This window comes from Diadema setosum, chromosome 17, assembly GCF_964275005.1.
Source record: "Diadema setosum chromosome 17, eeDiaSeto1, whole genome shotgun sequence".
In the NCBI taxonomy this organism is placed as follows: Eukaryota; Metazoa; Echinodermata; class Echinoidea; order Diadematoida; family Diadematidae; genus Diadema; species Diadema setosum.
The window spans coordinates 17,453,680-17,481,077 of NC_092701.1; the positions used below are offsets into that span (position 1 = coordinate 17,453,680).

Consider the following 27,398-nt stretch of genomic DNA (forward strand, 5'->3'; position numbering starts at 1 on the left):
ATGTCTTCTTTTAGGAAACTATTGAAATGGTTTCAGCCAGAACATCAAGACTCAGATGTTGTGATCAACTGGAACAGAGGAGAAAACGTCGTCTTCGGGTCCGTTACGAGGTAGTCCCATGCCTACATTTCCGTGTAGCGTTTTATGTAAAGTAATTTTTCAAGTCCGCCAAAATTTTAATAATGCGAATAATGTAATGGAAGATAGTACTTTCGTTAAAGGATGTTCTAATATTTAGAAGTTGAATTTTCTAACCAACTCCTGCATTTTGTGGCTAAGCAGTCCAATTTCTAGAGTGAACTACAGAAACATTTCACATTTCTATCCAGAAGTTTGGGTTATTTTAGTCGATGACGTAATTGAATTGACTAGTCTCATCTTTCAAACACATTTATTCTTTGTACTCACCATGGTTTTGATTATGAAAACTTGAATGCAGAGTAAAATCATTTAATTGTAGTCTACTTGTAACTCCACAAAGTCCAGCTGCAAGTCTTTTTGACATGCTTTCATATATTCCACGAAAATCAAAACTCCTTTTTATTTCGACATTGAACTCGCTATCATGGGGAACATAGTCATTTATAGACAATGACAATGAACAACCCTTCCTGGAACACAATCACTTTCCATAACTTTTCTTTGCAGTTCTTTTTCCACTCTGTTTTATGTAAGATATTCAAAATTTGTGCAAATAAAGGAGTACACTTAAAGGGACTCTACAGCAGAGACTCCAACCCCAAGCACCTTCTGATCTGGAGATTCTCCCGCCTGAAACTCCTAGCAAACGGGAGACCCAAGTTTATGTGTGCGAAGCGCGAAGTTCCTAGGGTTGTAGATGCTCTTTGGTGCTATCTAAGGCTTATTTTTGCAACATACGATAGCAATAAGTAAGAAATCCTTTCCAACGAGAGACATTGAGCCAGGGCGGGAGAAATTAAATCTCGAAGTCACGAACGGGAGAACGGCAGATTTTGCAAAAATGGGTTTTCGGCGGGAGATCTCCCGTCGAAAACGGGAGAGTTGGAGTCTCTGCTACAGTACTGGTTGAGGCAAGGATTCAGCTTGTAACATTTTGCGAGATATTTAGAAACCACTCTATGAAATGTTAAAGAGCATACAATTCTGAAGGGTATCAAAAGTTTATTTGATGAAAATCGGTTTTGAAATGACTGAGATATCAAAAAACAAGAAAGAACAAAGAGATCCTAATAAAAGTCAAAAAGTAAAATAAAGGAGTACACTTAAAGGGACTCTGCAGTACTGGTTGAGGCAAGGATTCAGCTTGTAACATTTTGCGAGATATTTAGAAACCACTCTATGAAATGTTAAAGAGCATACAATTCTGAAGGGTATCAAAAGTTTATTTGATGAAAATCGGTTTTGAAATGACTGAGATATCAAAAAACAAGAAAGAACAAAGAGATCCTAATAAAAGTCTTGGCCTGTCAATTTTATTAGGATCGTATTGTTGGATATTTCAGCCATTTCAAGGCCAATTTTCATCAAATAAACATTTAATCCTTCTTGAAATTACATGTTCTTTCATATGTCACAAGAGGTTTCTCATTATCTGACCAAAAATGTTAAAAACCTGATAACTGAATCCCACCTCAACCATGCAGTACTGTACAGTCCCTTTAAATGTTGTAAGGATAAAGCATAGTCTAAACTAAATGGTTTATATTGACAGAGAACTCCAAGATATGATCCAGTGACGTAGTGTAGGAAAGAGATATGTTGTATGTAATAGGTGCATTACAGCATAATTATGTAGGGCCTTGATTCTTTTTTTTTTTCAGATAATTTTGTACACTGGTATAGTTGATACTGAGTAGTTACAAATTGTGTATGTGCAATTTGTCTTCAGTATGTGTTTATTATATATTCTCTACAAAATCTACACTATCGTTGCTGTCTTTCTTCAATATGGTTTGACATATATGTGCACTTGGTCTAACACATTGTCCCTTTGTATCATTTCCCTGTGTAAGGCGATACCTTGATGCATTCGAGAGGCACAGTGAAGGCTCCAAGCACATCAACCAGAAGCAACTCATTCAAGTTTTGAATGAGTTGGGCTTCTTTCCCACAAAATCACAAGGTAAACATAAAAGATACTGCTTCCTTATTTGTGAAATGTAGGCCCTACTAAGAAAAATAAAATAAAGACAAATGTGTCCAGAAAGGCAGGTTTGTGTATGTCATATGAAGGACAAGAAGAATAAATTGTTCTTCCATGGAGGCCCAATGACAGTAGTAACAATGTTCATTTTTATGTGGAATTTAAAAGAATGAGCAATGCTGCTCTGTAAACTATGGGAAAGTAAGAAACCAGTCATATTTCAAACAAGATCCCTGAATAATATGTTTTACTGCCTATAGGGTGCATCACACAGTACGCAGGATATTTGAAGCCATAAAGTTTATTTCCTAAACCAAAGGTCACAGATAAGCTGATATTTCTATTAATCTACATCTAATCCAAAGAGGTCATCTATAGATAAATGGTTTAAGTGTTGAACTAAATGGGCAAACATATCAAGTTACAGAATATCTTTTTGATATGAATTGTCTATTTTCACCTATTTCTCCACAGTGTATTGCATGCTTCACACAGCTGCTGACTGCTGTCAAAGACAAAATACAGATGTGATAACTTTTGGTGAATTCTGCACCTTTGCGTCCGAGTTGGAGCAAGAGTATGCCAAACCAAGGTGAGTAAGCAGCCTCTCTTACCAACTGATCATATCGGACGTGACTGTCTAAACCGTCATTGTGTCTGATAAATTGCCTTGATATTATTCCAAGAACACTTCAATCACTCAGTTTTGACAGTGACCTTTACCTCACACCCAATTAGTATGGTGATTAAACTTTGATATATGGCACACAATGCAGGGTTCATAAATTATCATATAATGTAGTGCTATGAAGCTACAGTAGGTCTGGATATCTTGATTGAAATTTAAACAGAGGACTGAATGCTTGTTACCTCTCCCTATCCCCTCCCATTTCCCATATTTAGTTGAGAAACTTATCATAAAACATTAGCTTATTTGCTGTGAAATAGTCAATATTCATTGCTGCAATCAGTTATTGAGTTCAAGAGATTGTCTAATATTTTTTTTTTTTTCCATGCAGTGTCCTGCCAAGTCTTTCATCACATTCCAGATACACTCCTCAGCCTCATAGCCCATCAAAGAGATCATCAGTTATTGCCAAATTTAATGGTAAGTTTTGCATTGTATCTGTAAATACTGAACTGTTTTTACCTCTCTCACTTGGATATACAGTTTTATAAAAGACCTCAAACAGACCTCATTTTTTCTCTCAGTTTTTACTGCAGTTTCCCTCTTGCCTTGATCATGTGTCCTACTGTTTATACATATATTTGTCATTTACTGTTGATATCCTTCTTTTTCCACTCATGAACATTGAACATGGAGGTTTTCATTAGATCACAGTTTTCATGCATTGGTAGCTTTAGTCCTCTTTGTGTTGTCTTGATCATGTGTCCTAATGTGTAATTTACTGTATATCCTTCCTTTTTCACTTAGAAACATTGAACTTGGAGGTTTTCATTAGATCATAGTTTTTGTGCATTAGTAGCTTGAGTCTTCTTTTTGTTGTCTTGATCATGTGACCTAATTTGTAATTTACTGTATATCCTTCCTTTTTCACTCATGAACATTAAACTTGGAGGTTTTCATTAGATCTTCCAGTTTTCGTACATTAGTAGCTTGAGTCTTCTTTGTGTTGTCCAAGAAGGGGAGATGATTTTGTATCTTGCTTTGTTGTCTTCCATCAGTGTTTTTAGGTGGGTCGTGCAATCCTACAACATGGCGGAGAGACGTAGCCATCCCGTTACTCAAGCAATACAGCCTAACCTTCTATAACCCAGTAAGTTTTACATCATTGATCACAATTACTCGGAGTACCTTTATTAATTTGTTCTTCCACATCCACTTTTATTCGAAGCTATTTCTGATGATACGTAAATCTTTGTTACGGTTCAGTGTGTGTTCCATGCTTTGCTACTGATGAGGAATTTCTTCCGAAAACAACTGACATTGAATCTGTGTATTAGAAAGATATGGCAAATCATAAGAGATATGAGTGAAATCTGTTGGTGCATTCATAACTCACTGAGTTGTAATCTATGTATCTGATCATTTGTTATTCTCTCTTGCTTTCAATAGTAACAAAGATAGTAATGGTAATAATCAAAATAAGTTAGCAATATTATGATTCTACTATCATGATCATTATCATCATAATTTACTGTTATTTTTGTTATTAATATCATGATTACCGGAAAAATGGAAACTTTTGCCCATTTTATGTGACATTAGACTGGGGCAAAAATAAAACAAACAAATTTCATCTTACCAGGCTGAGCATGAAAACTTACTTGCGAAAAAAAATTGCCACTCTGACAGTATTAGTGTAAGTATTAATAACAATAGTGATAATGATTTGGAACTTGAAGAATGGAAAGCAGTATGAGTCAGAGAGATGCATGGGTGTGTTCAAGTTTGTCACGACTTTCATGGACTCTGCCAATGTTCAAGCAAATATGATGTGATGTGAAGTGACAAGTGAAGAACATTCATTACTCATCAATGACAGTGATATTGACATTTAGAAATGATGGTACCGTTTGATGTTTGATGTTGATGATTTCGGTACCTTTCATTTCACTTTCCATGGCAAATCCAATTATGATTGTATGGAGATCTCAGAAACTAAAATCACAGCAAAGCTTTCAGACTTACTGCGTGGCTTAGTGCATTAGTGTTGCATACACATTTGATAACTTCTAGTCCATTATAACCAGGAATTTCTAGTTTTTCATATGGTACTTATATATATTGGTTATTGAATTTTCATTACGGTTTGCTTTATTGTATTCTGTGTCTGTTTTACTCTTTTTTTTAATTCTTGTTTTTACACCTTGGTCAGGTTTTTTTTCAAATGGTTTGTCTCTGACCAGTTGAAAATATTTGATGAATGAAAAAAAAGAAGAAGATGTTCAAGAAACAGACCATTTCTGTAATGTATTACAATTTATGGATACTCCTCTTTTCCTACAGCCTAGTAACAAAGCATTTCATTCACCTGTTCCCTCCCATAATGTTCCATAGACTGGAATTCACTTTTATAGTTGTTGCTAGGTTGGGAAAGCTTCCGCAAGTTTGTGGTTGTTAAGGGCAGCTTTTGTGAACAAAGCGTGCATAAAATCTGAATGCATTATTACCGAACCAGTCTATTGGGTGAATGCAAGGAATGATCAAATAAATGGTTATAGGGTCTTAGAACAGAGTCTACATGTCATCAGGGGCTTAAGCCCCTGTAGACCTTGACAGTATTGTTTTACAGGCTGATATGCCCAAGTCACTTCCTCTGGTAGTGGAGGCCTGCTGATTTGACCCAAGGTGAAATTTACTCTGTTAGAAGTGTAATCCTCCTACCGGAAGCAACCTTGCTCTCACCCATCACCAGTTGTGTAGTACTAAGCACACTCTGAATAATGTATCAGGAAAATGATGTCAGACTTTTGTCTGTTATCATTGCCAATACGTTGCTCATGAATGTAATAACTTGTGCAATACTGGTATCACCTGTTCTGGAGTCAACGTCCTATTGCAGTGATCAAATGTTCCTTATGTCGAAGGGCGCTCTTTCACATTGCAATTTGGGCTGTCTGTGAATTTATCTCTCAGTAATAGTTTCATGTCACGATACTCTTCACAAGTTTGTCTAATAACTGCACATACATGTATATACCATGAAGACTAAAACTTATGACATATTGACACATCAATTTTGTACTGGTAATGTATGCCAAGGATCCTCACTTTTCATCTTGTTGATATCAACAATGCATAGTAATCATTATGAACAACAGGCTATATCTCCATTTATTCCACTCTTTGGCCTTTAAATCGATTTTAAATTTCCTTACCACACAGGCTGCCATAGGAATCAACTATATAATCAATTTTAACTCTTCATAAAACAGGGCCCTGATTTAAGTTTGTCATTAGGAATGTAGTTCCTGACTTCTGGCCAATGTCTTCATACATGTAAGAAATTTTAAAGTGTTGTGCAGCTCTCTTATTTTGTTTTAACCAGTTTAATGACGGTTTTGTCTATTTGTCTAACTTTGCTCTCTGTTAGTCAAATGAACTCTAAACATAGAGTGGATTGTCCCTTTAAAGGATATATACTCACATGTATTTCTTTCCCCTACAGCAAGTTGAGTCATGGAGTCCAGACCTGATTGAAATTGAGGACCAGGCCAAGAGACTGGCTGATCTTCTTCTCTTTGTCATTGATAATTCTACAAGGAGCATAGCATCAATGGTAGAGGCGTCCTTCCTAGCAGGTAGCTCTATTTTTTGTTTTTGTTTAAGTGCTGTCATTATGTGTTCACTATAACCTTGGTCACAACCCACTGTGCGTGTTTTTAGTCCACACGTTTTTGTCAGAGACGTTGTACCACGGCATTCACATTCTTTTTTTTTTCCTGAAAACATGGGGGGAGGGGGGTGGAGGGAATAGCAAGAGCTGGGAGGGAGTACGTCAATCCGTTGAGCCCGTAGCCTGAACGCAGCAAAAGTTCCTCGTGTCCTAAAAGTGCTACGGCATGTCTGCATGCTCCAAAATCCATACCGAGGCGGTACTTACTACAAGCGGATCCCCAAGTTTTGCCCACGTTTTTGCAAGTAGACAGCATGCACTTGCAAGTATGGCGAGTTGTGGCCAAGGCTTATTCTATTTCATTCCCAGAGGCCCCTGCATGATGATTTCCCCGCCCCCCAAAAGGAAAACAGTCTAACTCAGATGAAAGTTAGCGCTTCTTGCACCTAGTCAGGAGGAAACACTGCCAGTGTAGTTATTAAAGCTGTGAAATTGATGAAAGTCCAGATACCTTTGCACAGTCCAAGGCTTGTACACTGTTAATGTGGAAATTTTTACCGAGCGGAAATCTGCATGCATTTCGTGCGACATGAAACTGGTGTGAAAGTATAACCACTCAAATTTTTTGCTTTTTGCATATATTACTGTTTGATATTTCGATCCGCAGAAATAAGAATGCTGCTGCAAAAATTTACTGGCATAAAAAATTTTCACTTTCACAGTATGTTATTTCCTGTGTTTTGTGATATCATGTATATTTTCTTCTTGTGTTGATTCTGTTATAATGTATATGTCTAGCCTTTTTCTTTTGGACAGTAAGTTTTGATGTGCAATATTTTTATAATTTTTACACTTGCGCAATTTCGTAAAACTGTAATGTCACCCCATGAACTGCCGTGCTTCACAGTGAGGAGTGTTTTTATCCATTTAAAGCCTTTGTTTGCTTGCATATTTGAATGAACCGAACAGAACAAATGAGTGAGGATTACTGAGGTGAGGGAGTGACGAGTTTGTGATGACTGAAATATCAACTGACTGATGATGAATTTTTAATATGTCATGGGGCTGTATTCTGATGGCTTAATTAATGTTAAACCAGCACTTCATTGGCAAAGTACTTTTCTGAGAGCTCAATTAAGGAAGAAGTTATGACTTATGACAATTTATGACAACAAGTGTTTTGGCACAAAAGTCTATCTGATTAAATACAAAGTTAATTACAAACTTAATTGAGACCTCAGATAACATCCCTAGATTTTATTTCCTATCTGCTGATGTTGGCATATGTGAAAAGTGATTTTTTTTATTTTCTATTTTTCAAAACAGTATTAGTGTACTCCGCATTGATCAAGTTTATCAACCTTTGAAACAAATTAATCGCAATGAATGGGTGAAGAAGGATTGTTTATGACTAACTCACACATTGAATGTCCTAATTGAGGGACACAGTGTTATACCTTTTACTATGAGGCAGGGCTGCACACTAACCCATTTTTTCTGCCGGTCCAACCTGTCTCTGTCGGACCGGTAAATGCCCCGTTTTACCATTTTTTACCGGTCCGAACAGAAAATTTACCGGTCAACAACGACAACCTAAAAAAACATTAAATGACTTGCAAACTTATTTTCTTGTTTTTTTTTTTTATGGACGTACCCCCTTACCCATGTACATTTTACAGATTAATATTTTTTTTTAAAACTTGCATTATTTATTGCACAAGAAATAAAAAAAAAATAGGAAAAAATAGAATGTTTGTTTGTGAATTACAAGGTAAAATGATAATGAACAAAATCAGATTGTATCAAATGCGTTTGTGACTTTTTTCTAAACATCGGCGCACGAACTTGCTGCGTAACCTGGTCTTGGTGGTCAGTTGGATTGCGACGATTTAATGAATTATTTTAGCTGTGATATTTTCTGATGCACGCGCTACAAGGGGTTCTTTATTTTTCTCCCGATAATCTATTCGCATTTGTGCATGCATTCTTGAAAGGTACACGACATGCAGGGCCGAATTCGCAATCCTTTTTGCGCCCATTTCCACCTCAAATATTAGCGGGATTGTGACGATTTCATAAATTACTTCGGCTGTAATATTTTCTGATGCAAGCGCCAAAAGAGGTTGAAAATGTGTCCTTTATTTTTTCCCGATAAACTCTTCAAATTTCGTAAGTGCGTTCTTAAAAAAAAGATGCACCACATGGCCGAATTCATGATACTTTTTGCGCCTATTTCTACCTCAAATATCAGCGGAATTGTGGCGATTTCATGAATAATGGTTATTACTTCGGATGTAACTTTTTGTGATGCACGCACCGGCGAGAATGGTTGAAAATGCGTTCTTTAATGTTCTCCCAATAATCTCTTCGCATTCCGTACATGCGTTCTTGAAAGGTATACGACACCGTCGGCCGAATTCACGATTCTTTTTGCGCCTATTTCTACCTCAAATATCAGCGGGATTGCGATGATTTCATGTATGACTTCGGATGCAATCTTTTATGATACACGCGCCAAAAGGGGTTGAAAATGTGTCCTTTATTTTTCCCCGATAAACTCTTCGCATTTCGTAAATGCGTTCTTAAAAGATACACGACACGGCCAAAAATCATGATTCTTTTGCGCCTATGATTGTTTCCTCAAACTTCAACGGGATTGCGATGATTTTATAAATTATTATTCGGCTCTAATCTTTATGATGCACGGGCCAAAAGGGTTTGAAAATGTGTCCTGTATTTTCTCCCAATAATCACTTCACATTTCGTACATGCGTATACGACACGGCTGAATTCAAGATCCTTTTATCGCCTATTTCTACATTTAATATCAGCCCAATTGTGGCAATTTCATGAATTACTTCAGATGTAATCTTTTGTGATGCACGCACCAGCTAGAATGGTTGAAAATGCGTTCTGTATTTTTCTCCCCATAATCTCTTCGCATTCCGTACATGCGTTCTTGAAAAATGTATACGACACAGCCGAATTCACGATCCTTTTTGCGTCTATTTCTACCTCAAATATCAGCGGGATTACGATGATTTCATGTATGACTTCGGATGCAATCTGTTATGATACACGCGCCAAAAGGGGTTGAAAATGTGTCCTTTATTTTCCCCCGATAAACTCTTCGCATTTCGTAAATGCGTTCTTAAAAGATACACGACACGGCCAAAAATCATGATTCTTTTGCGCCTATCGTTTCCTCAAACTTCAACGGGATTGCGATGATTTTATAAATTATTATTCGGCTCTAATCTTTATGATGCACGGGCCAAAAGGGTTTGAAAATATGTCCTGTATTTTTCACCCAATAATCACTTCGCATTGCGTACATGCCTATACGTCACGGCCGAATTCACGATCCTTTTAGCGCCTATTTCTACACTAATCAGCGGGATTGCGATATGTCATTAATTATTTCGGCTGTAATCTTTTGTGATACATTCACCAGAAGGGTTGAAATGCGTTCTTTATTTTTCTCTCGATAATTTCTTCGCATTTGTGAATGCGTTTTCAAAATTATACATTGCATGCAGGGCCGAGTTCGATATTCTTTTTGCGCCTATTATTGTTTACTCAAATTCCAACGGGATTGCGAAATTTTCATGAATTACTATTCGGCTGTAATCTATATGATGCAAGCGCCAAAAGGGGTGAAAATGTGTCCTTTATATTTCTCCCGCTAATCTTTTCCCATTTCGTACATGCGTTCTTAAAAGGTATACAACACGACCGAATTCACGATCCTTTTTGCGCCTATTTCTACCTCAAATATCAGCGGGATTGTGGCGATTTCATGAATTACTTCAGATGTAATCTTTTATGATGCACGCACCAGAAGGGTAAAATGTGTTTTTTATTTTTCTCCCGATAATCTCGTCGCATTTGTGCATGCGTTTTTTATAACCAACACGGCATGCAGGACTGAATTCAAGATCCTTTTTGCGCCTATTATTTCCTCAAATTTCAACGGGATTACGTTGATTTCATGAATTGTTATTCGGCTGTAATCTTTTATGATGCACGTACTCACCAAAATGTGTCCTTTATTTTTGTTTTCTCCTCTATAATCTCTTCGCATTTCGTACATGCGTTCTTGAAAGGTATACAACACGGCCGAATTCACGATCCTTTTTGCGCCTATTTCTACCTCAAATATCAGCGGGATTACGATGATTTCATGTATGACTTCGGATGCAATCTTTTATGATACACGCGCCAAAAGGGGTTGAAAATGTGTCCTTTATTTTTCCCCGATAAACTCTTCGCATTTCGTAAATGCGTTCTTAAAAGATACACGACACGGCCAAAAATCACGATTCTTTTGCGCCTATCGTTTCCTCAAACTTCAACGAGATTGCGATGATTTTATAAATTATTATTCGGCTCTAATCTTTATGATGCACGGGCCAAAAGGGTTTGAAAATGTGTCCTGTATTTTTCACCCAGTAATCACTTCGCATTGCGTACATGCCTATACGTCACGGCCGAATTCACGATCCTTTTAGCGCCTATTTCAACATATCAGCGGGATTGCGATATGTCATTAATTATTTCGGCTGTAATCTTTTGTGATACATTCACCAGAAGGGTTGAAATGCGTTCTTTATTTTTCTCCCGATAATTTCTTCGCATTTGTGAATGCGTTTTCAAAATTATACATTGCATGCAGGGCCGAGTTCGATATTCTTTTTGCGCCTATTATTGTTTACTCAAATTCCAACGGGATTGCGAAATTTTCATGAATTACTATTCGGCTATAATCTATATGATGCAAGCGCCAAAAGGGGTGAAAATGTGTCCTTTATTTTTCTCCCGCTAATCTTTTCCCATTTCGTACATGCGTTCTTAAAAGGTATACAACACGACCGAATTCACGATCCTTTTTGCGCCTATTTCTACCTCAAATATCAGCGGGACTGCGGCGATTTCATGAATTACTTCAGATGTAATCTTTTATGATGCTCGCACCAGAAGGGTAAAATGTGTTTTTTATTTTTCTCCCGATAATCTCGTCGCATTTGTGCATGCATTTTTGATAACCAACACGGCATGCAGGACTGAATTCAAGATCCTTTTTGCGCCTATTATTTCCTCAAATTTCAACGGGATTGCGTTGATTTCATGAATTGTTATTCGGCTGTAATCTTTTATGATGCACGTACACTCGTACTCACCAAAATGTGTCCTTTATTTTTTTTTTTTCTCCTCTATAATCTCTTTGCATTTCGTACCGGTACATAAGCTTTTGAAAGATACGACGCGGCCGGTCGAATTCATGATCCTTTTTGGGAAGATTTCTACCTCAAATATGTAAGCGGGACTGCCATGATTTCATGATTTTTTTTTCTCCCTAGTATTTTTCTCCCTAGTATTATCTCTTTTTTGTGCATTATCACATTTTGTGCATGCGTACAAAAAGTACACGGAAGAGCCGATTTCGTGATCCTTTTTGCGCCTATCTTCATTATGAGACCATTCTGAGCGAATGAAAATATTCATTTGTGAAATGACAGTGTAAAATGAAAATGAACGCAATCAGATCCATTTACTGTATCGCTGAATATCGAATGTGTTTTTACTTTTTCTAAAAATCGACACAAGTAAATTAGTTCTAACATAACTGCCACGCTGCTGCGAAGCCAGGATCGGATCGATCTTGCGTTTAAAAATCATGAGTAAAATGACCCAGAAATGCGTGCGGCTCTATCAATGCTTCTTGTCTGGCATGACCGCCGATCGCAAGCAAACGAAAAGCAGTTTATACACTGTACATGCTCTGCATGTATTGCATTGCATGGCAGTGCGTGAGCAGCGCCAAAGCGCAAGCGAGGGCGAATAACTGGTCGACTGCTAGTGCTCAAAACTAATGTACTAGTATAGTAAGGGTACTAGGTCTCGCGCAGGGACGTAATGATCGCGCATAGCGTAACTGCGTATAGCAAGCAATATTACGCGTAGGACTAAGCGCAAAATTTGCAGATACGCCCATGGAATAAAAATACCTGACAACCGCTAAACATGAGAAGAAAGCAGGTAAGAAATTTTGATTTCAAACAAATTTTGCACCAAATTTCCAATTTTTTGGAACAAATTTTTCACTAAATTTCCAATTTTTTTACATTATAATTTACCTACCTTAGCTTAAAATCTTTTTTTAAGGATGTTGTAGCCTAGACGTGTCGTCTCGCTTGTCTCGTTCGTATGATCGTAGCCGATAGAATTCGTAATTTGTTCGATCGATCGTTGATAATATTCTACGAAAGCCGAAGCACGTACAGCCGCAGAGAGGGGCAGACACTTTCACGCATGAAACTACATAGGGCAGCTGCGCGATCTTTACATACCCCGAGAAGGTGAACGCATAAAAAAAAGTCCGACATACAAACGGCGACAGCGCACTACTCCGTCATCGTATCATCAGGAGATTCTGGGAGGTGATTTTTCTGCATTTTCGTGATATTCATTGAGAAATTCAGGTACGATTATGGAATAACTTCTATTATAAGAGCATTTCAAATTTTCGTGCGCGATATCTAGACCCCTCAACCATACATTGTATGTTTACTGTACAAAGTGCACCGGTAGACATAAACGAAAACTTGCGTAAAACTTGTTGAACAGTGCGATATCTTGCATTTTGTTTCTCCCTCATCGGGGCTGCTCTTTTTCTTTCTACTGACCCCACCAATGCTTTTTTTTTTTTTTACTGGTCATGTCGGACCGGTAACTTGTGGATTTCCTGAAAAGTTACCGGTCCGACAGTGACTTTTACCGGTCTTTGAACGTCGGACCGGCGCCAGTGTGCAGCCCTGCTATGAGGGGATGGTATGAGAACATACAACTTTGCTCAGAGCTGCGTTCGATGGGAATCGGACGCAAATCATTTGGATTACAAGGCAGACATGCTTTAGACTGAGCCACATCATCACCCTCGTAAATAGTACAAATGCACCTATGCTAGATGTTTGTACTAATTTCATACATAATCACCTTTTTGCTATATCACATATTTAGAAACAGTTAAAAGTGAGTGTTTTCATTAATTTAACGGTAGAAATTTTCTTAATTCCAGGTGCCAACAGGCCCCTCATTCTTGTGCTCAAAGGGCTTCCATCTGTTGTTGAAAATGAGACGTTAACAGAAAAGTAAGTCATTGTTTAATGCTTTTTTTGCAACTCCTAAGGAAAATGTTTACTGACTGTAGCCAAAACTTGCAATGAAATACACTGTATATCCATATTTATTATCTACAATCTTAGCATGTTTATTAATTGACTTTGTCTATCCTATTTGCACTGAAGACCTAAAGTGTGAGTGCCATTTTCGAGTAAATGTTTCCTGGTAATGATATGTGGAAAGAACCCACTTTCCCCCTTCTAGTTTTAAATGGATACCATGTTTGGATGCATCTGAAATATTTACATTGTACACACCACCCTTTGCATGTTCTTTGTTTAATCAATGCATGATCCTGAATTTTATGTAGGCTAATTATCACACATAAACTTTCTAAATTGACATAATTGACTATGATACCAATTTGATTACTTTTTGCATCATCCAAGGTTGTGTCATTCTCAAAGATTCCCAACCTGAATTTATCAGTTTTACACAGGCAATTTTGGGTATTTGGGTTGTGATCACACATATGAAACATGCACAGGTCAGCTTGTTGCATTATTACATCAATTTGCAGCCAATAGGAACTTGATAATAATGATTACGAAGACATGTTGGGCTACATATGATTATCAGCAGATCCAATGGCGTTGACCTCTTAATATCAGGTAATGGCAGTAGATTCCATTTTCTGCATTTTGCATGACAGAAATTAATCAACAAACTTTGCAGTTTTAAGTTACCATTATATCAAGGAAATCTGTGATCAAGTGTCACTGTGTCATGACGTTATGCTGTGATTGTCAAAATATAGTTTATATTCTTTTGTTCTGACAAGACATGAAATAATACTATTTTGAGAAATTCGAATTTGCATTTCTGGATTGACAACACGCAAATGCTATTGCAACGTCTGTAATTATTGTAATGTCGTTGTTAATCATGACTTCTATGTTTTCATGACATGGTTGGTGTGAGCTTGTTATGACAATGGCTGATAGGTTCAGCAGGGCTCCACACTAACTTTTATTTTTGATGGCCCAAAGGCAAACATCCGACCTTTTTTGGTGGCCCGATCAGGCTACCACATTCTTGATTTCTGAAATTTTGGTGGCCCGACGTGCATTTTTGGTGGCCCCGGGCCACCGTTAGTGTCGAGCCCTGGGTTCAGAAGTATGATCTACTGTTGTGTGTTTCTCTCTCTGTTGTGTTGTGGGACTGGTGTTTATGAAATGCAGACTTGTTGATTGATTAAAAAAAAAAAAAAAAAAAAAAAAATCAGTTTTAGCATTGGTGATTTCCAGCTTTGAGAGACCTGGGGTGAAAATAATGTTTTCCTCTTTCCGATACCAATGACTCAATGTGTGTGGCTGAATTCACGCATCCCTTATATGCCCACTTATCACTCTGTGAACTGACCCGGACTCATAACCATTGTTCTACTGCAATGATGACTAACCTTGCCTCCAGAAATCCTTATTCATGCAGTCTCAAGTATTCTTTGGCAAATTACAGTGATGAATGGTGTAAGCAGTCAAACATTCCTTCTTGTTCATTGAAGTGGCAAGCTTAATAAGCCATTTAATTCATTTTCCTTATATCACTGGTATCTGATATACAAAGTACATCTTCCCAGTAATGATTTTGAAATAGTAGATAGAACAAAAAGAAAAAGAAAAAGAAAGGAGATATTAATAATAATAATAATAAAGGACATTTATATTGCGCAGCTACTATAATGATATACTCTACTGCGCATTACAAAATAACATGCATACAAGAAATTCAGAAAACAGAAAATACATTACTTCAAGAGATGACTTTTTTTTTTTTGGAGCATGGATCAAGCACATGACGCAGCTCTCCTCTGTGCTCTCCATTCAGCATTGATCATATTAAGAGTATGATTTATCAGCTATGAAAATTCTAGAAGCATTTTAAGGAGTGCAAACCCCCACCAAGGCCGTATTGAGTCACTGATGCTATAGGACTGTGTATGAAGCATCTTTTTAAAACAATCCTGGATCTTGATCATGTTTTTGATCACCACTTTAAACTAATGCTCTGTTCATTTTATGACTTAATCTGAGCATTTAAATCATCAAAATAACATAGAGACATTGTAAATAAAACAATAAAAAGAACAAACAGCAGCAAAATCAAAACCTTCTCAGTGGAAGTAGAAAGGTGCTGGTGACATGCTATACTGAAGCCAAGGCCATTTTCAGGTGAAGTGTGGTGGGAAAATAGCGTGTTGGGAACTGAGACTACTTACTGTCTGTCCGGGAAAGGAAACTTTGTTTATTATCATAAATTGAATGTGATCACACAGTCTGACTATTCATACAGACAATGTACTGAAGTATCTGGACTGATCGCTGGCTAGTAGTCTTGAACCCAGACTTGTCATTAACCGGTCCTCTGCATGTTGATGTTGTGGTGTCCATATTCCTCCTGCATGCTTGATGTACAACTCTTTACCTGTTCATCATTTCTTTCAGTTTGATATGGTATTTGCACCTCTCCTGCATTAGATTATCAAAAACTAGTAACATAAAAAACACTTGATGTCTTTGTTTTGTTTTGTTGTTGCATGTTTTTTTTTTTCTTTTTTGCAGCTGCCTTTTTTGTCTCAATTATGCACAGGGTTGCAAGATGATTATCATAAAACCAGAAATTTTTGTGTGCATCAAAATTTTGCAAATTTCATGAGGAGCCAAGATTCGCAAAAATAAAATTGCATGTGAAAGCTTTTGTGTATACAGTTCATTGAATACTAGTGAGAATTTGTGAAAGTTTCATGCAGGGAAAAAGGCCGGTGGCTCCACTTTGCGAAAGTTTCATGCCACAAAGGTTTCTGTTTTTACAGTGTCTACATACTGTTGTGTGTAAGATGTTAAAAGAGAAAATTCACTCAGTCTTCGAGTTGGCTTAAATGAGAAAAGGTCAAAACAAAAATCTTGGAAAATGTCATAAAAATTGGAAATTATGAAATGGTGAAGTTTCAATGCTTGTACAAAAAACAAAAACAAAAACAAAAAACCCACCAAACACCGGTCATAATCACATATGCATATATGCAAGTAATACAAAGCAGTTTGAGGTGATGTCATTGCTTAACTACCTTCCCATAGGTTCATGATTAACAATACTATGACGTTTACTCTATGTCAATAATTCACCAACTCTAATTCCATCCTTATTGAAAGTCACGATTGCTAATAGGCTACAGTTCCAGAACAATTAAGTTTGATATGACGGATATACAATTGTAGTTTCTACAACTTGAATAGCTATCAAGCTAGGAAATTTAACATAAATTTGTATACAAGGGAATGCTAGACTTGTGAGACATGCCATTCATCACTACATCTTATATGAATGACTATAAGTGTGGCTGATTTTACAATTCTGGGGAAATGTATAAAACTCTAAAATTCGTCAGCTTTTACATTTTTCATATATGACCCTGCAGCACAAAATCACCAGAAAGTTGCCAGACTGAGATTTTTAGTTAATGGTAGATTCTGAACTGAGCAGACTCCAAACTTTATCGGGGTGCCATTTGTTATTCCGAAGGTTCGTTATTCCTAAGGTTCGTTAATCCGAAACACACAAATTCCCTATACCTAGAGGTTCGTTGATCCGAAAATGAAAAAGGTTCGTTAATCCGAACATTTGTGGCATTATTGCGAAGGTTCGTTAATCCAAAAATGAAATAGGGTTCGCTATTCCGAAGGCTCATTTATCCGAAAATGAAATAGGGTTCATTATTCCGATGGTTCGTTGATCCAAAATGAAATAGGGTCTGTAACGAACCTTCAAAATAGCGAGCTTTGTGTCATTTTTGGATTGACGAACCTTTGGAATAACGAACCTTATTTCATTTTCGGATTAATGAACCTTCGGAATAACAAACCTTATCACATTTTCAGATTAACGAACCTTCGGAATAGTGAATCTTTGGAATAACGAACCTTTCGGAATAACAAACTGTAACCCTTTATTGAATGATGTATAACTCGGTACAAATGGACTGCACTAGTGTAGCTGAATAATGGAAAGAAAGTACACACTCTGGAAATGTGTTTACCGAGCATAGAGGATTTGAAGTTAAGGATCTGTTCAATTACTCAATCTCATCCATCAGTGCTCTGTGCAATGAATGGAACAAAAAGACACACAAACAAAAACAAAATAAAAAAAAAGGATATGAAACTGTAGCAACCACGATGATGGGAGTATAGGATTACCCTAAATTTTTCTATACTCATTAAGAACATCCTACTCATGACTACCATTAACTTTACATGCAGTAGCATCATCTTTTCAAAAGTTATTAGAGTTTAAATTGTAGATTGTGTTAAAAGGTTTTAAGAAATGAAGAGGGACATGGGCAATTCCGCACAAAATGTTACTTTTCCTAAAAGTCCTAAATCTGCAATAATTTGAAAAATATATGAGCCATGGGACAAATTTAGTATCAATTGCTAGAACTTGTCAAGTTCTTTCATTTGAGTGGTATTTTGATACAAGTGAAGTGCATTTAGGCATTCTTTTCTTCAAAAAAACATTTTTGGGCAAATTTTTTTTAATAATTTTTGTAAAAACACACAACCTTTAGCTCTCATTATTCCATATTTAGCAACACTTCAGCATTTGTTTCAAAGTGGTTTATGGTAAGAATGAACCAAAAACACTAAAATTAGCCTTGTCTGAGATACGAACTATGTTAAAATATGAATATTGGTACTTTCAAAAATGGACAAAGTTGTAATGTCCGAAACGCTAAAAATGTATTGTCCGTAATGCTACATTTGTGAATCTGTAGAGTAAATGTTGAATATGTTGTACACAGTTATCAATCTGCAACTTAAACAGGACCTGAGCATTCATTTCAGAAGAAAATTCCTTTTACTTGATGCTGTGATTCATAAATTTCTCAACATATCCAGATGGAGGTAAATAATAATGTCCAAAAAATGTAATGTCCGTAACGGGCAACCTTTTTATGTAATATCTAAAAAATGATTTATAGTATCTAATCAAAACTCGGACTGTTAACATTTCAGGATGACTGGGTTAGAATAAACCATGTATGGATTAAGAATGATTATACTGAGCTGTTGAAATAAGCCCGCAAAGTCACAAAAAAATTCTCTAAATGTATTGTCCGTAACACTGGAATTGCCCACCTACAGGGTATGGGTAATTACATTATTCAAGGAAAAACTGTCTCAGAAAAAAAAACCCCCAAAACGCAAGTTTCTATTCTTAAAAAAAAAAACAGACAAAAAAACACCCAAATTCAAGAATTATGTAGAAGAAGAAGTGCTTGTTCAGAAAAATATATAAAAAAAAACAGACAAAAGATTGACTAGGTTGACCAGTTTCACCTATTTTGAGTCCTCATGTAAAATTGCCTTGTGCAACTTTTTGTTGGTTTTGTGATTACACGGTCACATTATTTTAATGGTACCGGTACTGCCACCTATCTGTTCCATTGGTTTGCATTATTCGTAAAAGTCAACCTAAATATCGAGTGAAATTTCACTGTCGGGTTTTGTATGTGCCAGTGTTCATGTTTTGTTTGTGTGTTTGATTCACTGTGCTTGGTCATTAACATGCTTCATAACAGAGTCTCGTGGTATCTGAGAACAATGAGCATAAAATGTTCTGATGCTCAAAAACACTTTGCAAGATCTTTATGAAAGTATAAGTAATTTGTGCCTATGACAGTCTTTGATTCAATGCGTTTTTGAAGGTTGTGTAAAGTCTACTAATACATAAACTGTGATGGTTTTTGTGATTTTCATCTGAACAAATTACTGATATCTAATGCCCTCATTCCACAGAGTTTTTCTCTCATTGGTCATTCATCAGAAGCAAAGTCTGTTGCTTCCGGCCACCAACCCAAGTGTATCAGATTGCTGTCCGACGAATCCGACCTGTGATGGTCGACTATCGGGTCAGGGTCAGACATGAAAGGCGGTAATCCGATGAGGATCTGACACTGACCCGATAGTTGACCAACCAAGTCGGCCGGATTCATCAGATTGCAATCCGATACACTTCGGTGGGTGGCCGGAAGCAACAAACTTTGCTTCTGATGAGTGACCGATGAGAAAAATCTCTGTGGAATGGGGGTATGATCTTCTGTGACTACCATTAGCACAAACATCAGATTGCATTCTTTCAGCACACTTTCTCTTAGTGTTCTCTTTGCTGGGTCACATTAGTGTATTGCTGTACTATCTGTTACTAATCGCCATGCTGCGCTTTATCAAAGTTTGTCCAACTTTTGCCTTCCTTCCCGACGAATTCTCACTCCATGCCATACTCCATTCCTTGCCACTCTAAAAAAACACATTGCACTTGACCGACTCCACATCGACTTGACCCCTTGGCCACACAGCACCACCTCTGCTGCCTTTACCTCTGACCTCTGTACTGACGATGAACCCTATGACCCCGACAGGGAACTGGCCGACATGGAGACCGCCCACGCCTTCCTCTGTGACCTGGTGGAGCGCCAGTGCCTGCCCATCTTCGAGGACCTGGAGACAGCTCTCCACTGCACGGCCAAAGTCCTGAACCAGGGGGTTCCCATCCCTGGACTGGATCTCAGCGACGGGGCCCAACCTGTAAAGCACCCAGATTTTAGGGTGGGACTTCGACTCATGTAAGTCAGGAAACTCAAGAGGGAGAGTCTTTCTTGAATGTCAAGGTGTTCAAGTTTTAAAGGGCAAGTCCACCTTCATATACATAAGGATTGAGAGAATGCAGCAATTTTAGGAGAACACATCTGTGAAAGTTTGAGGTAAATAAGACAATTTGTTCAAAAGTTATGAATTTTTAAAGTTTCAGTGCCGCCATCACTGGATGAGAAGACTACTACAGATTGTGATGTCACGTGCATAGAACGATATAAGGAAAGTATAAAGAAAATTCAACATATTTTCGCTTCTCTCGTATAATAATAGAGTATTTTACCTACTCTTTCAGAAGGCAGGGGGAATAATATTACCCTTTACCCTTTACATATGTCAAGGGAATTTGCACTTTTTAAAAAAATGAAATTTTGTGGAATTCTTGTTATATTTTCCTTATATCGTTCTATGCATGTGACATCATACGCTGTAGTAGTCTTCTCATCCAGCAGTGATTGTGCAGAAACTTAAAAAATTCATAACTTTTAGACGGATTGTCCGATTTTCCTCAAACTGTCACTGATGTGTTCTATTAATATTGCTGCATCATCTCAATCCACATGTGTATGAAGGTCGACTTGTCCTGTAAGTTCTACAAGAAAGTTAATTTCTACACATTTCAATTACATTGTAATATTGGAAATATAGACCTAGACCTAGTACAAGTAATATGCAATGAAAACTTACGATTAAGAAGGGTTAGTTTTCTACCTCTCTCTGTGATTATTATGATATATTGTACCGTATGTCCCCCCAAAATTACAACGGCACTCTCCACAATGATAATTTTAAAAATAGTGAATCAATCCAAATGCGATTTCAGGGTATGAAACTATAACTTATTACCCATGTCTTGCAGAAAACCCCATTTGATTTGCTTCAGTGGTCAAAGAGAAATGAGGATTTTTGTAGAGCATGTCAGGAATCCCTTCCATCTAAGTTCTGTCCATTGTGTTCACACATTTAATATGCAGCTCCAAGAGCATCCAAGTGCTAAACTTGGAAGAATCACATTCATGACATGCTTTACAGCGATTCATGTTCTCTGTGACCACTTAACTAAATTGAATGGGGTTTTCTGAAAAATATAGGTAAGATGTTATATTTTTTAGACCCTGAAATAGCATTCAGACAGTTTAATCATATTGGAAGGGACTTGCATTCAGACAGTTTAATCATATTGGAAGGGACTTTATCAATGCAGAAATTTGATTGCATTTTTTTTTTTTTTTACATACTGTAAATTCAGCATGGGCATTCTCTGTTCACTTCATAATTTTGTTTCCTTTGTGTCAGTTTTTGTATTCATAATGTGCATATATGCTGGCAACTTTTTTAGCTGGATTTAACCTGTTAAAGATGAGTCCCAAGAACACCTGGGCATGTGTATATGGGAAATGCATGTTATAGCAAAATCAGTTTGTCCTTAACAGGTTTTAAAAGAGCAAATTGGTCACTATCCAGCAATATGCTCATTTGTCTTTATAACTCCAGCTCATATTTTCATATGAGTTGTTACAGACTTTCATGAACAGTTTCTCTTTCACTCCTATTTCAATTTCCAGAAACCTGAAGGAGACATTCAGGACCTATGATCCCCAGAACACAGGGAAAATTGGAATGCCTGATGTAAGTTTCTACATTTATTTATTACATTTATTCATTTACCTTTATTATTTCAATTTCCAACTTTAGCATCATCAAGTTAAGTCTTGCCATGTATTGATTTTAAGCTATTGTATTTATGAAATGCAAGTCTAAGGACTTGAGGGCAAAGTTTTGCCAGAAGCATAAATAGACATTGGCTCAATGTTCCTGAAATTGGCAACTCAGTACAAAGTAAATGTATCACAACATTTAATGCTCCACTTGAATGCAAAATTATGAATTTGATATAAATGTACTTGTGTATTGTGTACTGTACTGTAATGTATGTGTGTACGCTTTTCAAGCCGCAAATAAAGTAGAGGGACATCAAGAATGCGTATGCTTTGTATTACCAAACCATTATTTAGTTCAATTAAAGAAATGGCACATTATGTTGTCATCATATTATGCAGGCAGATGCTATCTTCATGTAAAGTTTTGGAAGTTTTGGAACTATCCAATGATGCCAGTTCGTAACAATCGATTCTGCATTCAAAATCAATGTTCATTTTTCAGATTTTCAGAAGACATCTTCTATCATTCAATTAGTCCTGACAATCTCATCATGTTTATTATATCTCCTTCATAGGCTTTGCTGGCAATGAGATCTCTGACCCAGAAGAACCTGTCCTTCCCTGCCTACGATCAGATTGTCCAGAGTTGCAGCAAGTTGGGGGACACCCCAGAGTTTGATTTCAACGAGTTCTGTTGCCTAGTTACTGAGTACCTGTTCTATGAACCCAATCGTAGTGGGTTATCACAGTTCTTCCAGTCTACATACAGTAAGTACACAATGGTACACTTTGTTTATTATTATTATTTTTTGACAAATATTATATCTTTATAAAACCCAGGCAAAGCTAATGATGAGATGCTAGTGCTATTCTGATTTCGAGTCTCTTTTTGATTAGGTCTCGATTGTTAACTTCTGTTTAGGAAAAATATTTGTTATTATTATAGAGCTGCTATCTAGGATACCATAAACTTCTTCAAGAACCCTTAATTGTTTATTGGAAAAACTTATAGGTGAAGTATGGATATTAATAAAGATTTTGAACAAGGGGGGGGGGGGGGGATGAACTAGACTGCATTTATTCTGAGGAGCTCATTTTATCTGATGATTTGTATGAACTTTGTGAGATGTCCAGTCTTTTGAAGGTTCCGTGAGAGGTCCAACCTTGGCTGACCCAAAAGCAACTTGGTGGGCTGCAGCAGTGTGCTATGTTAAACAAACAGAACAAAAAAAAATTGCATTCCTTTCTTTTTTTCAATCAGAAGAGCAACTTGATTCCAGTGTAGCTTACTAAGCAGTGACTCTGTGCTCTCTTTTTTTTTCAGGGTTTTTCCGTCAGATTGGACGACGGGATGCGGAAGAGGAGGTTGAGAGTCTTGAGATCAGTAGGGATGTCTTTCTGGGTGGGTCCTGCAGGAACAGTAACTGGAGAGAGGAGATTGTCATCCCCATCCTTAGGTACGTCTTCCTGTCAACTTGTGTGACCTTTGGTTTAATCTCACCCTTTAAAAAGGAGCTGTAAGAATATAATGGTGTTGTTCAAAGTCAAAGACACATCATTTTTCTACTTCAATACCCTTTGCTCCCTCTTTCTCTTTGAGTATGTACATATCTTTAATCGAGTAAAGGATAGATCATACATTTTGTTTTTATGATCCCTCTACTAACAGTGTGAGGCATTAGGTATTCAAACACTCGTGCCGTTGTGATTTCAGTTTGATCCAGAGGATGAATAGGATTGTGTCATTCTGTCAAATGTTATTTTGCCATTTCTGAACAGGAAGAATGGTTTTACCTACTTTGACCCTGTAATGCCAAAGTGGAACCTGCGCTACTTGCCATTGGAGGCCCAGGCCAAGGAGAACTGTAACTACCTACTGTATGTCATCAGTAGCCAGGCACGATCAGCCGGCTCAATGATTGAGGTGAGAATCGAGTCTGTGTAGCGTGTGGTTTAGGTGTGGGTGTGGTTTAGGTATGGAATTGGATGTATGTATGGTTTAGATGTGGGAATGGGATGTGGCCTGTGGCCTGTGTGTGGTCGTAAATGGTTTAGTTGTAGATCGTGGGTGTGGTTTAGGTACGGATTTTGGGACAGGACATTTGCTCCTGCAACAATTGCTCTGGTGTTATTTTCTCGAAGGACTTAGGGTTAGGGTTGTGATTGTGATAGGTTTTCGGGTTTAGTTTGATGTGAGGATTAGGATTAGGGCCAAGGTTATGTTTGTGGGTAGAATTTATGTTTGGCTTAGCGTGCAGATATTTCATGGGAGCAATCGTTGCAGGAGCAAATGTTTTGGAACCGATCTGTTCAGCATGGGTACCCAGATATATTGACTCCAAATAGATTAAATGCATTGTGCATAGGATTCCATTTAGGAGTTGACTAAGTTGAAAATGGGCAAGAAAGTGTAGAATTAGTGACAATGCATGCATGACAAGTGATAATTATGATGTCTAGGATCCCACAAGTTTAGTGACCATGGTACTTACTGATTAATACATCCATCTGCCTTTGAAATCAGTCAGTGATGCAGTTTATCTCTATTGAGATCAAGCTTTTATGAGACCTGGTGTGGAATAGGAGATTAATTCATATGACTGTAAGCATTTGAGTTGATTTAATAACAACTTGTACTCTCCTTTGATATTTGTTACTTTGTCCCCAGTCAAAATGGCCAAATCTGCCCTTTTCATATCTTCTATAGATTGTCACAGCTTTGGTATACACTGACAATTTGAATATGAACACCTGTATCACATGTGATCCTGTCACCTAGGTGGCTCACTACATCGGTCAAGACAGAAAGGTCATCCTTTGTGTCCAGGACATTCAAGAGGGCCTGGTGGTTGACGGAGAAAAGGTAAGACTCTTGGGCAGTTGAGTAGGAATAGTTTCAGGCAAACTGTTCCATATGGCCAACCATATGAGTCAGTTTACGTTGTGTACAAAGATAACTGCTCTCCATCCTCCAGGTGAAAATATTGCACCATTCCACCTAAATCAAATTAAGTGTTGCATATGCTTATTTTAAATCCTCACAATGTAAATATTGGGTCATCCCATTTGTGATAAACCTCGGTGCAATGGTTGAGGAAATACTTGTGAGTCATGACATTTTTGTACAATGTAACTGAAGAGTAGTGGTATTTTGCAAAAACAAACAAAAAACTTCCAAACAAACAAAGCCTTAATAATAAAGCCTAAAATATAGGAGATATCACTATTTTTCCCATAACTGTACACAGTTTAGTCTGGAAACATTTTCAGAATAAGCCATGTTCACATTTTGTATATTTTAATGATATTTTAGAACCGTTTTGAAGCACTAATACTGGGTTTTTTATTATGCCTCCGCAACAAAGTGGCCGGAGGCATTATGTTTTCGGGTCGTCCGTCCGTCCGTCCGTCCCATTTTGTTTTTGTCGATATCTCAACAACCGTGTGATGGTTTTACATCAAACTTGGTATGAGGGTATATCCTTGGGGGATAATACTTTGTGTGCATTTTAGGGTCACAGGGTCAAAGGTCAAAGGTCACAGGTTATTTTGTGAAAAAAAAAGAAATTTCATGTTTTTCTCCATATCTCGCAAATGGTTCAAGGTATCTTCATGGAACTTAGTATATATGCTTGTACCGATGGGCAGTGATTATCTAGAGAAGTTGGGGGTCATGGGTCAAAGGTCAGGGGGGTCAAAGGTCAAGGTCAACTTCTCAAAATATCACTACTTTCCTTATATATATGCAATGAATGAAGGTTTTCTTTTTAACTTAATGCATACATGTATTACCCAATATATATTCTGTGGGAGGTTTCTTGCCAAAAGGTCAAAGGTCAAAAGGTCAAAGGTCAAGTGCTGAATTGCACTTTTTCCTCCATATCTCAAAAGTACATGTAACTCAGGGTATCATCATGAAACTTACATATTAATGCATGTTCAACCTAACAGTGATTCTGTTTGGAACTGTGAGGTCAAAGGTCAAAGGCCAGGTTTAGATAATGTTATTTATTTCCCCATTTGATACTGAAATTATACTTGTTCTCAATACCTTGAAAAATTACTCAATGCATAAACTTATAAAAGGGTCAAAAGTCAAGTAAAAATCATCAGTTCCCCAAATACCTGCACTCTGACATTTGAATCATTCATCCAATTGAACCTAGTTCTAGGAAAGTGAACATTCAGCACATTTGTGTCAAACCTGTCATTTTAATATTTTGCCAATTGTTTGAAACTGTCATCACACATTGTCAAGACATTGTACTATAGACCTATTAGGAGAACCATGCATTATGGCGGAGGCATATCAGTCGCCGTAGCGATATATCTAGTTTCATCTGCAAATGGTAAATTATGCCTTTAAGACGATGTGGATGCAATTAGTTGTTTGTCTCGCAAAGAAAATCGTAGATGAGATGTGCAACATTTCTCTCACTACTGCTGAACTTCGTCAGGTACAATGAGACAGGGTGGTGCTTGCATACAGGTTATAGCATGTATGTAGATGCAGTTATTTGCACACCATCTCCCCAATTTCTTCACAGTTACTTCACAATTTCTGATTTTATAAAATCATGTGCATCATATACCGGTATGCAAGACTGATAGTGCATGGATGGGGATGGGGTGGTTTCTTTGTGTGATAGAAGAGTTACATGTGTCACTGTCACCACTTGTGAGAGTCCAGAGGTTCTGTGATTCAGTGTGCCAGTGTAGTGTGATGGCAGCTATGACAAGTTAAATTCAGCAGACAGGTGCATTTTGAAATTGAGAATAAAGTTAATGCGGCTAGTTTAAATCTCTAAGACTTGCATTGCCCAAGTATTTGTTCCGGTCTCAGCTAGACAAGCAGTAAACTGAAGATACTTCTCATGAAGGCAGGGCTGCCCATTAGTAAGTTTATACAATATTCATGCCTTCATCCAATTGTAAGAAAGTATTTTTTTTTTCAACTTTTGTAGGTATCTTGTTTTTTTCTAAGATTTTGGTTAGCAGGCTTTGTAGATGTTATATCTCCATGTTTTAACCAAAATATGTGTTTCACTGTGCAACCAGTATATGTCTTGTGTTTGGAGTGTTTGGCAGCCCTTTCATTAGTTCTTGTGTTGCCATTCCTGAATACACTTTCCACACATCCAACACCTTCTTTTCATAGCTGACTCCAAGAGCAGTGAAGGACTACAACCGAGGCAGACAGTACCTGGCGGACGTGGCCAGCCGAGAACGTGTCCCTGTCTTCAGCGACGTGACGGAGGCCACCAATGCCCTCGTCGCACGGATCAAGAGAGACCGGGAGCAGGAACAGACGGACAACCCGTCGCCGTCACACCGCCCTCAACAGGGCACACAAAGCCAGTCCTCCAGCGCTTCCTGCCTGGGCTTTCTGACGTGAGGGATCGATGCAAATTTTCTATAAGGCCATTGTCAAAAGGATTTTGGTCATAACAGGGGTACTGGATTAAATTTCCTGTTG

The 27,398-nt window shown here is 37.5% G+C and overlaps 1 protein-coding gene across 1 annotated transcript; it reads left to right on the forward strand.

The window, feature by feature from the left end:
• On the forward strand, positions 1–27,398 carry LOC140241022 (uncharacterized). The gene is made up of 14 exons (XM_072320793.1): positions 1–110; positions 1,995–2,104; positions 2,600–2,717; positions 3,145–3,233; positions 3,812–3,903; positions 6,259–6,391; positions 13,505–13,577; positions 19,967–20,233; positions 21,827–21,890; positions 22,498–22,690; positions 23,247–23,379; positions 23,702–23,846; positions 24,702–24,785; positions 27,081–27,398. Exons 1-14 carry the CDS (start codon positions 1–3, stop codon positions 27,315–27,317), a joined length of 1,848 nt encoding a protein of 615 aa, XP_072176894.1. The 3' UTR covers positions 27,318–27,398.